The sequence below is a fragment of the Chionomys nivalis genome, chromosome 12 (genome assembly GCF_950005125.1).
Source record: "Chionomys nivalis chromosome 12, mChiNiv1.1, whole genome shotgun sequence".
Taxonomy (NCBI): domain Eukaryota; kingdom Metazoa; phylum Chordata; class Mammalia; order Rodentia; family Cricetidae; genus Chionomys; species Chionomys nivalis.
The window spans coordinates 65957714-65970538 of record NC_080097.1 but is presented as its reverse complement, the minus strand read 5'-3'; the positions used below and the strand labels follow the sequence as shown (position 1 = coordinate 65970538).

General features: G+C 49.3%; 1 protein-coding gene across 6 annotated transcripts; it reads right to left on the bottom strand.

Moving 5' to 3' along the window:
* Window positions 1–290: 290 nt before the first annotated feature.
* On the bottom strand, window positions 291–7076 carry Bmp4 (bone morphogenetic protein 4). Of its 6 annotated transcripts, none has more exons than XM_057786864.1 (4): window positions 6807–7076; window positions 3583–3707; window positions 2164–2543; window positions 291–1183 (listed from the first exon to the last, which is right to left on the bottom strand). In XM_057786864.1, exons 3-4 carry the CDS (start codon window positions 2534–2536, stop codon window positions 327–329), a joined length of 1230 nt encoding a protein of 409 aa, XP_057642847.1. In that variant the 5' UTR covers window positions 2537–2543; window positions 3583–3707; window positions 6807–7076; the 3' UTR covers window positions 291–326. The 6 variants fall into 6 exon arrangements, with proteins under 6 accessions (XP_057642847.1, XP_057642852.1, XP_057642848.1 ...); XM_057786869.1 differs by lacking the exon at window positions 6807–7076 and adding an exon at window positions 4939–4960; XM_057786865.1 differs by lacking the exon at window positions 6807–7076 and adding an exon at window positions 4686–4731.
* Between the last annotated feature and the right edge of the window lie 5749 nt (window positions 7077–12825).

Here is a 12825-nt window from a genome sequence, read left to right as displayed (position 1 = left end):
AGGAAATTAGATGAAAAGGCCATAGTCTATCTTTAAAATAATGACTTATTTTATTTTCTTTTAATATGTAGTTATAAATATATTTTGTCAAAATATATGATCAATATGGTCAAAACATTTGCACGTAAAGTCATAAATAAGGTCAAGGTGAATGTTTAGGTTTTTTTTTCTCTCTTTTTTTTTTTTTTTTTTTAAAGATAAAAGTCCAGCTATAAGGAAGCAGTCTGTGTGGTCTGTGTGAGTGGTTGGATGGGAACGTGTAAGTGTGTGTGTTGTGTGTGTGTGTTGTGTGTGTGTTGTGTGTGTGTCCTCAGGGATGCCTGATCTCAGCGGCACCCACATCCCTCTACCACCATCTCCTGGTAATTTTTCAGTACCACCTTGTCATACTCATCCAGGTACAGCATGGAGATGGCACTCAGTTCAGTGGGGACACAACAGGCCTTGGGAATGCTCGAGTTGACAGAATTGACCAGGGTCTGCACAATGGCATGGTTGGTTGAGTTGAGGTGATCCGCCAGTGGAAAGGGACAGTCCCCATGGCAGTAGAAGGCCTGGTAGCCCGGTGGGGCCACAATCCAGTCGTTCCAGCCCACATCACTGAAGTCTACATAGAGTGAATGGCGTCGGCAGTTCTTATTCTTCTTCCTGGACCGCTGTGGGTGATGCTTGGGACTACGCTTGGCCCTCCGGCGGCGGGTCAAGGTATGGCCCCGGCCATCATGGCCAAAAGTGACCAGGAGGGGCCGGAGCTGGGCCCAATCTCCACTCCCTTGAGGTAACGATCGGCTAATCCTGACATGCTGGCCCTGGTGGGTCCGTGTCTGGTGGAGGTGAGTCACCTCAATGGCTAGCCCATAATTGGGCTGCTTTTCCCGGGTCCAGCGAAGGACTGCAGGGCTCACATCGAAAGTTTCCCACCGTGTCACATTGTGGTGGACTAATCTGGTGTCCAGTAGTCGTGTGATGAGGTGTCCAGGCTCTATTTCTGCTGGGGGTTTCATGACCTCATAAATGTTTATCCGGTGGAAGCCCCATTCCCAGTCAGGGCCCTGGTCCACCTGCTCCCGAAACAGCCGGAGCTCTGCAGAGGAGATCGCCTCATTCTCTGGGATGCTGCTGAGGTTGAAGACGAAACGAAAAGCAGAGTTCTCACTGGTCCCTGGGATGTTCTCCAGATGTTCTAGGCACAGTTGAAAAGGAAAAAGAAAAGGCCCATGAACTTTTCTGAGACAGAAAAGCAAAAAAAAAAAAAAAAAAAAAAAAAAAATTAAAAAAATAGTGGAATTGGGTGAATTCTGATTATAGTGGAAGTCTATGGGGAGGAAATAGCCGTGCCTTTTAATTTGAAGGAGCTGAGAAGTGGGGCAGCTAGCAAGCCAGCAACTTAGCTTGCATTTGTCAAGCACCAAAGACAGAAAGTATCTCCCAGCCTCCTTTAGATGCCTAATAATTTCCATGTGTCAACCCTTACTCCACCACCCTCGGGCTCCCCTTTTAGAACCCCCTCTTGGCTTTGTGTACAGTTTTCTTTACAAGTGGCTGTAAAGAAAAAGAAGGGCCACCCTCTCTCTCTCTCTCTCTCTCTCTCTCTCTCTCTCTCTCTCTCTCCACTTTCGAGTATGTTACCAAACATTTTCCCAGCGATCCTGGAAACACAGAGCATGCCTTGTTGATCATGTTACAGAAGGGAAAATAAATTCCAACACAGTAATGATGCTGGAGGATTAATAACTCAGATTTACTTTGGAAAAGAAACATCCGCTAGGAAACATTCAGATCGTATTACAAGGCCCCTATTGAATAAACCTGACAAACACACAGCTGTAATATTAAATTCAGTAGGTGCTTTGAATAAAACGGGCAGAAAACCCGGCTTTGATATAGCTAAAGCATACCACTGGGGCTAGCCCACGTCATTCGCCTCTCCCCAACGCTCCCCACACCCCTTCCCCACCCCGGCCACGGGCTCCAGTAAAGTCAGAGGCAGCTCTGGAAATTTGGAGGTAGGCTGCCCTGCTTCACAGCCTCCTGGACTTGGAGCTTTGATGTAACCTGAACTCTTCTTCCCCCGGGGCATCCACCTCCACTTCAGCATGCCCTGCCAGCTCCCAGCCCCTCAACCCCAACCCCAGGCCGCCAAGACCAGGAGTAGAAACTGACCTTCGTGATGGAAACTCCTCACGGTGTTGGCCCGGCTGGCTGGACGCTCGGGGTACTCCAGTCCGGTTCCCTGGTTCTGCTCTTCCTCCTCCTCTTCCCCAGACTGGAGTCGGTAAAGATCCCTCATGTAATCCGGGATGACGGCGCTCTTGCTCGGCTGCGGACGGCGGCGCAGCCCAAACATCTGGAGAAGTGTCGCCTCGAAGTCCCGCAGGAGCTCATGGCTCTGCCCTGAGCGGCGTCCTCCCGCGTGGCCCTGAATCTCGGCGACTTTTTTCTTCCCGGTCTCAGGTATCAAACTAGCATGGCTCGCGCCTCCTAGCAGGACTTGGCATAATAAAACGACCATCAGCATTCGGTTACCAGGAATCATGGTGTCTCTGGGGAGGGGGAGGGGGTGGAAGGTTAAAGAATAAATAAATACCGATCAATAGCGAGAAATAGATATGTCTCTGCATATGAATATAGGGGTAGCAACAGACCGTCAAGATGTAAAAACAGGTCCGAGAGATCAAGTTGGTGTTTTCTCCCTCACACCCTCCTCCCCACACACACCAGCTGCAGCCATGCACGGTCCGAAAGTAAGAATCGCCCTGTAATTACTTGGTCTAACTTGTTTACACTCAAATAACCCCAAATCAGATAGCCTCCATCCTGTCCCAACTGCTATCTGAGCCATGATCTCAGCGTGGCTTCTTCAAGGATAAACAGTTAACATTGAGGGGGTAACGGGGTGGGGGAGGGAGAATTAAAATGCCACCGCTCTTCTCTTCAGACCTTCAGCCTCCCCCTCTTCCTCCACCACCACCTCCCGCCCTTCCTCCGCCCTCCAGCCCAATTTCCACAACTTTCAGCTGGTTAAGAGCCGGAGGGAGGGAGAACAGAGCACCGCCGACCGGGCTTGGACAGGGCGGCAGGGTCCAGTGACTGAGAGAGCAGTCAGAGGGCTGCCCCCGTGACTTTGTGATTTATTTCATTGTGGCCGATACGTTGAAAATGCTCAGTAAAGTCTTGCTCCCGGGGAAAGGGTGGGGGTGATTCCAAAGCGTACACAGTCTTTTTGACGTGAGGAGGCAAGGAACTGGCTTCCCAGGCGAGTGGGACCAGACGGGGGGGGGGGGGAGGGAGTGGTTAGCCCTCGAGGGACAGCCCCGACCTGAGGACCTTTCATCTCTTTGGTCCCCTGGAGCTCCCCCTTTCTTGCAAGGCAGCGGATCTGAGAAGACAGTGGGCGCGCTTTAAAAGGCACCCGCACGCTTCGTGCGTCTGACCTGCAGAGGCCAGGAAGAGAGCAACAGCGCTGCCTGAGAGCAGAGCGTGGACACTGGAAAGGAAATCCGACGGGAGGGACAGACAGCGAATAGGGATGGGAGGACAGAGTGAAATTCCGAAAAGGGGAAAGAAGAGGTGTCTACTCACTGACAGAAAACAAGGCATATAATAACAGTCCATGATTCTTGGGAGCCAATCTTGAACAAACTTGCTGAAAAGTCTCAGAGAAGCTGCGGCAGTGCGTTGCTCGGAATGGCACTACGGAATGGCTCCTAAAATGAATATTTGAATATAATGAGACTCTGGAGCAGACAGGCTCTGTTTTTCTTCCAGCCCCTTGGAGTCACGTGGACCCAGAGGCCCCGCCCCTCTCACCGAGGAGGCCGCCCGCCCCTCCTCCACCCTCCTACCCCGGCTGGGTCCAGCCCCTGCGAGCGAGGCCAACCTCCGCGCCCGCAGCTGGAGCCCCAGCCGTCTGGGAGTTGTCCCCGCCTGCTCTGCGGAGCCCTCGGCGGGACACCCGCCGCAGGCGCGATCCGTGGCCGTAGGCGATACGCGCAGGGGACCTGAAACACGTCTCTACCTGCGGTGCTCAGTGCCATCTGGCCAGACCGGGACACGGGTTATCTGAAGCTGAAGGATCAGGGTGCAAGGAAGACGCTGCACTTGGCAGCGCCGACACAGCTTAAATGCGGCCGGGAGAGGGACCGCAGAGATAGCTTTCCAAAGCCTCACGACAGAGTTACTTGAAAAGGAAAGCGCGTGGGGACCCTCCAAGCGCGCGCACACACACACGCAAACACACTTGCATACTCCGGCGCTTCCTCCACAGGGTCTCCAAGAGGCCAAAAAATCCTTCTAGTGACAGGCATCCAACCCCTAGCGGATCTAGCTCCCGGCCAAAAGTAGCTGACCCCGTCGCCAACGCAGCCCGCCGCGGGGGGTGCCAGGGTGTGAGCGGTGTGGGAAAGTTAGAGGGAGCGGCTTCTGAAGCACTGTCTTATAGCACCGCCAGAGTTCCCGCACGGTGTCGGCCGACCGCAGCGTCCGCTCCAGCCAAGCAGATCTTTCAGAAACCGGTCGGCGGTGCCATTCAAGGCGGAGGGGCGGACGTCTGGGCTCCTAGCTCCAGACAGATTCCAAAACAGGCGTCACCGAAGAAAGAGCGCATCCCATTTTCAGATCTCGGAGTTCCAACTCCGACCCGGCGCGGGAAGGAAACCCCAGCACGATCCCAAGAGTCTACAAACCCGGGAACAGCTTTCGGCCTGCTCTCGACCTCTGCGAAGAGTCCCTCTCCCTCCGGCTTGGCTTACTTTTTAAACCACCACCCCCAGCTCCCCCCCACCCCGCACGCCACTTCCTTCCTCCACCCCTTTCCTCCTTTGCACCAGCTACAGAATCTCAGCAAAGATTCCTTCTAGAAGTTCACCAAAACAGCCCAGGCGATGACTAGGATGACCTGACTATTCTAAGATGCCACACGCGTAGGCCTGTTCGAACCTCGGGAAGCGCAACTCTCCTGTTCAGGCAGGTCGTAGCGCAAGTCCAACCGAGGACCCGAGTCCGAGGACTCCCGCCCCAGAGTCCGCTCCACCCGGCCTCTTTGCGGAGGCCGTTCCCTGTTTCTTGATTAAAGAACCCGACGTGCCTGGTTGGTTTCCTTACTATCGCCCCAGAAACTCGGTTTTCGGAGTGTAGGGAGGCACTTGCGGGAAACCTATGAGAAAGAAACGTAAAGGATGGAGTCATATCCTTCCCGGTGGATCTGGCTGCCTGGCGCCATCCCACACCGCTGGCCCGGGTGCGGAGGACGCGGGCGCCCCTGAGCGACAGCTGCTCTCACCACCAACCACACAGCTTTTTGCGCCGATTTCACCCTTCCGACCGGCGTTGCTGGTGGTACGAACTGAGAACGGGCTGGAGGGAGCAAAGAGCTTACTGTTGATTTTTTTATTATTATTATTTGATTTTTAGGAGGAAAGGAGATAGAGTTGTGCTGGTGACTGGCTCATGCGAAACAAGGAGAGAGTGGAAGGGGCGGACGATGGGGATCCCGGGACAATCCTGCCCTTGGGACTCTCTGGTGGAGAAGCGCCCCCGACGTTAAAAACCAAGAAAACAGGCGAAGGAATTGTTTCAATTTCAAGTTCACAAGGATTCCTCTCTAATCACGCTTTCCTCCCCTGTTTGTTTTTAATTAAAAAATATAAACCAAAGAAAATTTTAATCTCCTGGACTTAATGGATACGCTGCAGCTCGTGGTAGGTAATTAGGCTTCACTTTCTTCCCAGAATCTTCTCCAAAATGTAATTGATAGCCTCAGTTTACTGAATATGCCCCTATTGGTGAGTCAGCTTCTCACAAAACCTTCAGCTCATAAACCCAGATACCCGAAAACCATCAATCAAAGCCTTGGCGGGAAACTTTCTGAGTCTCAGGGGTCCAATTCTGCTAGGTAAGTGTCTGTAAGGACCCCGAAATTCCGGACTCTTTGAAGGTTGATTTAGGACATCGGGAGCCAAGAAGCTCCACATTTGCCCTGCCGGCTCCTCCCCATCAGACACAACAGGGTAGAAGACCCGCACAGGTAGCCTGTTGGCATCCCCGCCATGGTCCGTAGAACCTTAACCTTATATACCCTCCCGAGAGTGTGTGTGTGTGTGTGTGTGTGTGTGTGTGAGAGAGAGAGAGAGAGAGACAGAGACAGAGACAGAGAGACAGAGACAGAGAGACAGAGACAGAGAAGATTGAAGAGAGGACATACAGAGAGAAAGACACACAGAGAGACAGAAAGCAGGATGCATGGGTGCCTACATCTAAGAAAATAGCTCCTAGAGGAGGGTTCGAATTCTGTAGCTGCAGTTAAGCTCTCGGGGGCGACCTGCGCAGGGGATCAAGTTAGGTGGCACTCCCCTCGACGAAGCCCCTCTAACTCAGGTCGCGCTTTAGAGTGAAGCAGGACTAAAGTCTCCTTTGCAGAACTAGCTCTGGCTACGTTTTCTCTCCCATTGTCGCAGTCCCTCAGTCCCTCCTCTCCTTCCCTTTCGGTCCAAGGGGATCAAAACCCCCAGGCCAGCGGCAAACCTTCATCCCAAACCCACCACAGTCCTTCCGAATGACCTCCTACCAAAGCCTTTTCTCCATTCCGCCTCTCCTGGCCCGCACCTCCTCAAAATGAGATGGGTAGCCGCAGTAGCATATAAGGAGGCGCCTTTCAGCCCCATCATGCCCATCTGTAGCACCACTGTTGGAGAAGGAAGGAGAAACAGACCACCTTTTGCCTCGGTTAGGTTACAGCCTGAGCCCCCCACCAACTTCTGCCACTACTGATAACACCTCGAAAAGCCTCGCCAGATTATCCAACTCACCATAGGTTGCTGAAGAAGCGGTCTCGCCAGCAGCTGCTCCTGGGGACCTCTAGACAGCTGCAGGGAACCTGGGCGAGGGCCAGAGACTGGGTCGCTGCAGACTCCAGACGGTTCGGACGCGAATCCCATCAGGGACGGAGATCAGATACTCAGGCTGGGTGGCAGCGCCGTCTTTGGCTAGGGTCCCCTTGGCTCGGACGCCGAACTCACCTAGCTTCCGGGCCAGGCCTCGCGCTCCTACCTTCCCACCCTCCAGCACCACCCTCTCACGTCTATTTCTTCCTTCTCTTTCCCTCCCTCTCTTTCCTTCCTCCTCAGTCTTCCCCAGCAGCCCCTCCCTTCTTCCCTCCTCCCTTAATCGCCTCCCCTTGTCGGGATGAGAGCCCCGCCCACATCCTCCCATCCAGCCACGGGGCCTCGCCTGGCCTGGCAGGCCTAGGTCTGGAAGCCTACACAATGCCCCAGTCCTCAGTTGCCACTTTGGCTGGGACACCAATGCCTCCAGCTCGGGAAGCGGCTGGGCTCACCTGGGGACCATGTGCAAGAGGTACTAGAAAGCATGCACCAACTAGTCTCTGTACCTTCCAAAAATACCCATGGGAGTCTGGGCTTCCCTGAGTTTAGAGTAACTGCTGCCCAAACTGATGATTAAAACACTGAGTAATCACCATTTACCCCGAGTAATTAGAGATAATGAAACACCTCTAAAATCAGGTTATGGAGAAGAGCGCTGTGGGATTGGTTTAAAGGGTGGCCTTCCGTAAACTGTTAAAGGATTCCCAAACGTTGGGAAAAAAGCTGTGAACAGGGCTCTGTGCCCAAAGGAGATACCTCTTCAACTATTAGGTGGCCACTTTCCTCTCTAAACGTTTCTTTTGGTGCCTCTACCGGAAACTCTTGATGCAGACACTCTGAAATACAGCCCCCTTCAACTGGGCGCCTACGATCAGTTCCCCGTGCCCTTTCAGAGGACAGAGGTGACTTGCAGGGCTTTAGCGGGCACACAGGTCTAGGCTGTGTTTAACGATTTAGTGTTATAACTTTGAAGCCGTGCCCCACTTATTTTTGTTTTTGATTAGGGCCTTCCAGGAAGGTCGAAGCAGCTGCCTTTTAGGCCTCGTAGAAAAGAGAAAAGGTGCCCTTTGGTCTGTTTTTAAAAGAAGAGAGGTGAGGAATTGATTCTTTCATAATAACAACAGTAAGAACCAGGGCTGGTAGTCATACTAGCTGGGAGGAGGAATGTGTCGGCTTTTAGACCTTCCCAAACAGGAACTAACTTCACACACTGCCTCTGCTGGAGGTGTGAGGGAACTATCAACTTTATCTCTGTTTTACAAACAAGGATGGGGAAGGACTGCCAGGTTCAGAGCACTTGCCCCCAGGTCTGGAGGAAATCACAGCCTCTGCTCTGGCCCTCTCAGGTAGGGCTGCGGGGTAGGGGTGAGGCCAGCAGCTCTGAGCACCAGGCAGCTCCCTAAGGTCTGGAAGATGGCAATTTTCCGGTTCTTGGCTTCCGCTCCCTAAGATGGGTGATGTAGTCCTCTGTCACAAGATCTTGACCTAGTTCAGCTCATCTGACCTTTGCACTTACACACCTTCAGCATTTAGAAAACAGGAACCAGTTCCTGTATTCTCCAGACCAGAGACAAAGGGTGGGAAGGAATGTCAGGTCTCAGGAAGGACTGTTAGAGAGGAAGACAACACCCTGACCCTCCCTGGCCTGGAGCAAACCCTAAGCCCCTGGTCAAGTCCTTTCATTCCAGTAGGTCCCAGCTTTCTCATTCACAGAACAAAAGGGTCAGATCAGATAATCTCCCGTGATTCCTTTCTATTAGAAGACAATGTTATTGTAATTTTAGTGAACATCTACCTTCCTTCATTTGAAATCATTTCTAAGTATACCTTCTCTCGTAACCTCTGATTAATGGAGGTAGGGCAATAACACCATCCAGAAAAGATGACTGAGAACAGATCCACAGCTGCTAACGCAGTCAAAATTACAATTAATTATTTAAAATAACAACACAAAATTAAAAGTCCATTACATAGTTACTAATGTCTCTCCTGGGGCATCAGGCTCTGGGCTCCAGTAGCAGATTGAAAGACAGGTTCAGTACTCACGGAGGCCCCTATGTCAATCATTATTGCTTCAATGGTTAACACAAGGTTTGCTTTAATATTTAAACTCACAAACGGCAGTGATTCGCTAGACTTTAGCGTTAATGAATTGTGTGGGCTTTTTTTTCTCCTAAATGTTGTTGAACAGTGATTATCTCACTTTGCTGAAACCCAGACAATAATGTGACCGTTGGCCCACCTGTGGGTCTGGGAAACCCTGCCTGGGAGTTTCTGATTAAGTCACCAGACAAACCTTATTTAGAAAATAATACGAATTTCTAGGTGTATGAAGGGAAAACTCAACTGCAATCTCTTGGGGCAGCTGGACTTCTTTTCTGCCATTTTGGATGATGTCAACTACCTATTAGGTGCTAGGTATGCTGGTGCATGCCTTTAGTCCCAACACTGGGTGGAGGGGCACGTAGGCCGAGGCTGACAGATTTCTGGAAGTCCAAGGTCAGGCTGGTCTACCTGGTGAGTTCTAGGACACCCAGGATAATGTAGAGAAACTGTCTCAAAACAGCCTATCCATCAGCAACTTCGATGACCCAATCCTCCTTGCCCAGCATTATGCCAAGCAACAAATTACTTTTGTTTGGGAATTTTGTTTGTTTACTTGGCTTTGTTGTTTTTGAAACAAGGTCTCACTGGGTAGTCCAGGCTACACCGAATTAGTGATCTTTTCTGGCCTCAGCTAGGATTGCACATATACACCACCATGCCTGGCCAATGAATCCTGTTTTAAAGAGCTGATAGGTGCTACTAAAAAAAAAAAAAAAAAAATAGATACAAAGACATTCCTAAATAAATAAGGGTTTTGTTGTTGTTGTTGTTGAAGCTTTATAAGCAATTGTAGTATGACCGGAACACACCAAATAGGTCTGTACCAGCAAAGAAAGTTCCTTTTTGTCTGCCTGTCTTGGAACTTGATCTGTAGACAGGCTGGCCTCAAATGTACAGAGATCTTCCTGCCTGTTACACAGAGAAACCCTATCTTGAATGTCCTGCTCCCACCATCACACATACACACACACACACACACACACACACACACACACCAAAACCTAGACTGTTGGTTTTCTTGCATGAATATTACCATATTTTCTCATTTGCTCTCTAGCCCTCATAAAAACCCACATCAAATCCTTCTTCTGTAGATGAGAATGTAAAACTTAGAAGATTGTATAAATTCTTAAGGTCACAGAGCTTATAAGTGCTCCCAAATCCAGACCAGGTCAATCAGCCTCTTCCTCCATAAGCCTTGAACAGGTCCTGCAGGAATATGGATGCCTGTGGTCACAGCTTCAGCTAAATAAGACTTGTCCAGAAGGTGCAGCTGACCTGCAGCCTATGGGCTGCATGCATCCAGGGTGATAAGACTTGTCCCAGAGGGAGCATCTGACCTGCAGCCTGTGGGCTGCATGCATCCAGGGCGACTATGAGCACAGCAAAACAAAAGATCATAAACTTGCTTAAAATATTGTGGGATTTCCCCTTGCATCTTTTTCCTTTATCCTACTTTGGTTATGTGATTCTCAAACAAGAACACTGCAGGTGACAACAGTGTGACACAGTCTCAAAAAATGGACAGGTCTGCAGGATTGTTCCAGGCCAAAGCAACAGTTGCTACACTGTTCGTGTAACCACTGGTGATATCAGACCTGCAAGGTTCTTCCCACCTCAGGTCCAGTTGCTGGGATTGTAGGCATAAGTCACACTGCCTGGCTCGCGAGTTCTTAAATGACAGAACAAAATGGAGACTGAGAAACCCGAATTCCTCCTCACATACAGCCTGTCTAAGGACAAGACTTCCCTGCAGCCTTCCCTGAAAACAGGCTGCGGTCCTGGGAAAGAACTCAAGGTTTCCTCATAAGAATGGACGGACCAGCAAGTCTCTTACAAGTTTCTCAGGCCCCAGGAATCGCGGTAGTTAAGCCACAGTAAGCTGCTTGTTCTCCAGTGCCTCGGTTTCCCCCTTCATAGTCTGAGGATAATTTTTATTTCATAGTGTTCTTATAAGCATTAAGTGAATTCATAAAATAAAATGTCAGGCACAACATGGCTCAGTAAATACTGGCTAGTATTATTCCTTACAGTGGCACTGATTAACTGAACAAAAAAAGAACATGAAGAGGCACTTCGACATGGAGATTTATCTCGTTTTTAAAAATGTATTGAGCCGGGCGGTGGTGGCGCACGCCTTTAATCCCAGCACTCGGGAGGCAGAGGCAGGCAGATCTCTGTGAGTTCGAGACCAGCCTGGTCTACAAGAGCTAGTTCCAGGACAGGCTCCAAAACCAGAGAAACCCTGTCTCGAAAAACCAAAATAAATAAATAAATAAATAAAAATGTATTGAAATTTACTAAAGGATATGCATGTGCCCAAATCACCATGAAACTCATGAGTTTGTACAATGAATGTGAAACAATCATAACTAAAAAGAAGCTGGAGAGAAGTTCTTGAAGGAAGGGGTCTGATCTCATATATACTTTGCTTTTCCTGGTGCTGCAGACATCTAGGGTCCTTACTGAATAGAAGCTGTTCTTTGTATGACTAGCCCTCACTAAGTTACTCCTTACGATGGTATGGCTATGTAGATTTGATCTATGAATTTATCTCTGCTAAGATAATTCATAACTGTGAGTCATGCCTACCAAGAAGGACCAATGTCCAAAATAGCCGCTTCTGATTTTCCTGATTTTTAAGAATTCTCAGTTAATGGATCTCTCTCTCTCTCTCTCTCTCTCTCTCTCTCTCTCTCTCTCTCTCTCCCTCCCTCCCTCCCTCCCTCCCTCCCTCCCTTCTTCTCTCCTTCCCTCCCTCTCTCCCTCCCTCCCTCTCTCTCTCTCTCTCTAAACCATAAGAGTTGTTTTTTTTTTTTTGCTTTGTTTTTATTTGTTTGATAATTTCTTTCTGTTTCCTGGTCTTAAAAAGTACACATTTAAGTTTTGGGAATTAAATCCAGGGTCTTGCACACGCTAGATGAGCACCCTACCTCTAAACTACATCCCTGGCCCCAAGAAGAGTTTAAATTTGGTTGTACATTGTTTTTCTTCTCTCAATATTTAAGATCATTGTCAACCTTGATTTACTTCAGTAAACATAAATGACTAGGGCTGGACGTACAACTCAGGAGACTTGTCTGGCATCTTCCAAGTTCTGGGTTTGATCCCCACCACCATAAGAAAAAAAGAAAAGAAAATGCAATAGTATTTCAGCCCTGTGCTTTATGGTTCTTTCTTAAAAAGCAAAACAAACAAACCAAAAATAATAATAATAAAAAAAAACCTTTAAAACAGCTGGTTGGTGGTGCATACCTTTAATCCCAACACTAGAGAGGCAGAGGCAGGTGGCTGTCTGAGTTCAAGGCCCAGTCTGGTCTACAGAATGAGTTCCAGGACAGCCAGAACTACACATAGAAATACTGTCTTCAAAAGCAAAACAAAACAAAAATGATAAGGAATTCTAACTTGAGCCCCAGGGATTTCAGACCTAGGAAGACAATATGTTCACATGTATGCATTGATGACAGACAGGGTACAAATTTAGGAGCTCTTTATTTTCTAGAACAGGCCCTCCTCACACAATGAAGGGTTCTGAGGCTGCTTCTCCTCTGACGTGCTCTTCTGCGCCTACCTAATTCTATAGCAAACACACTGTTAAGAAAGAAATTCTTGTCAGCAAGTGTATGAAAGTGTTTAAAACTCTGGAATGTATTTGTTCTCAGCCCACACGTCCTTTTCATTCTCCTTCTCTCCCTTGGTGTGCATGAACAGGTGACCCGGACAAGAATGCAGTATCACAAGAGAATAAGTTCTGGGAGCCAGGCATGCCCAGTCCTATGGTGAAGCCTGACTACCAAGTAAATATCATGCTTTCTCAATTACATACCAGCTGGGT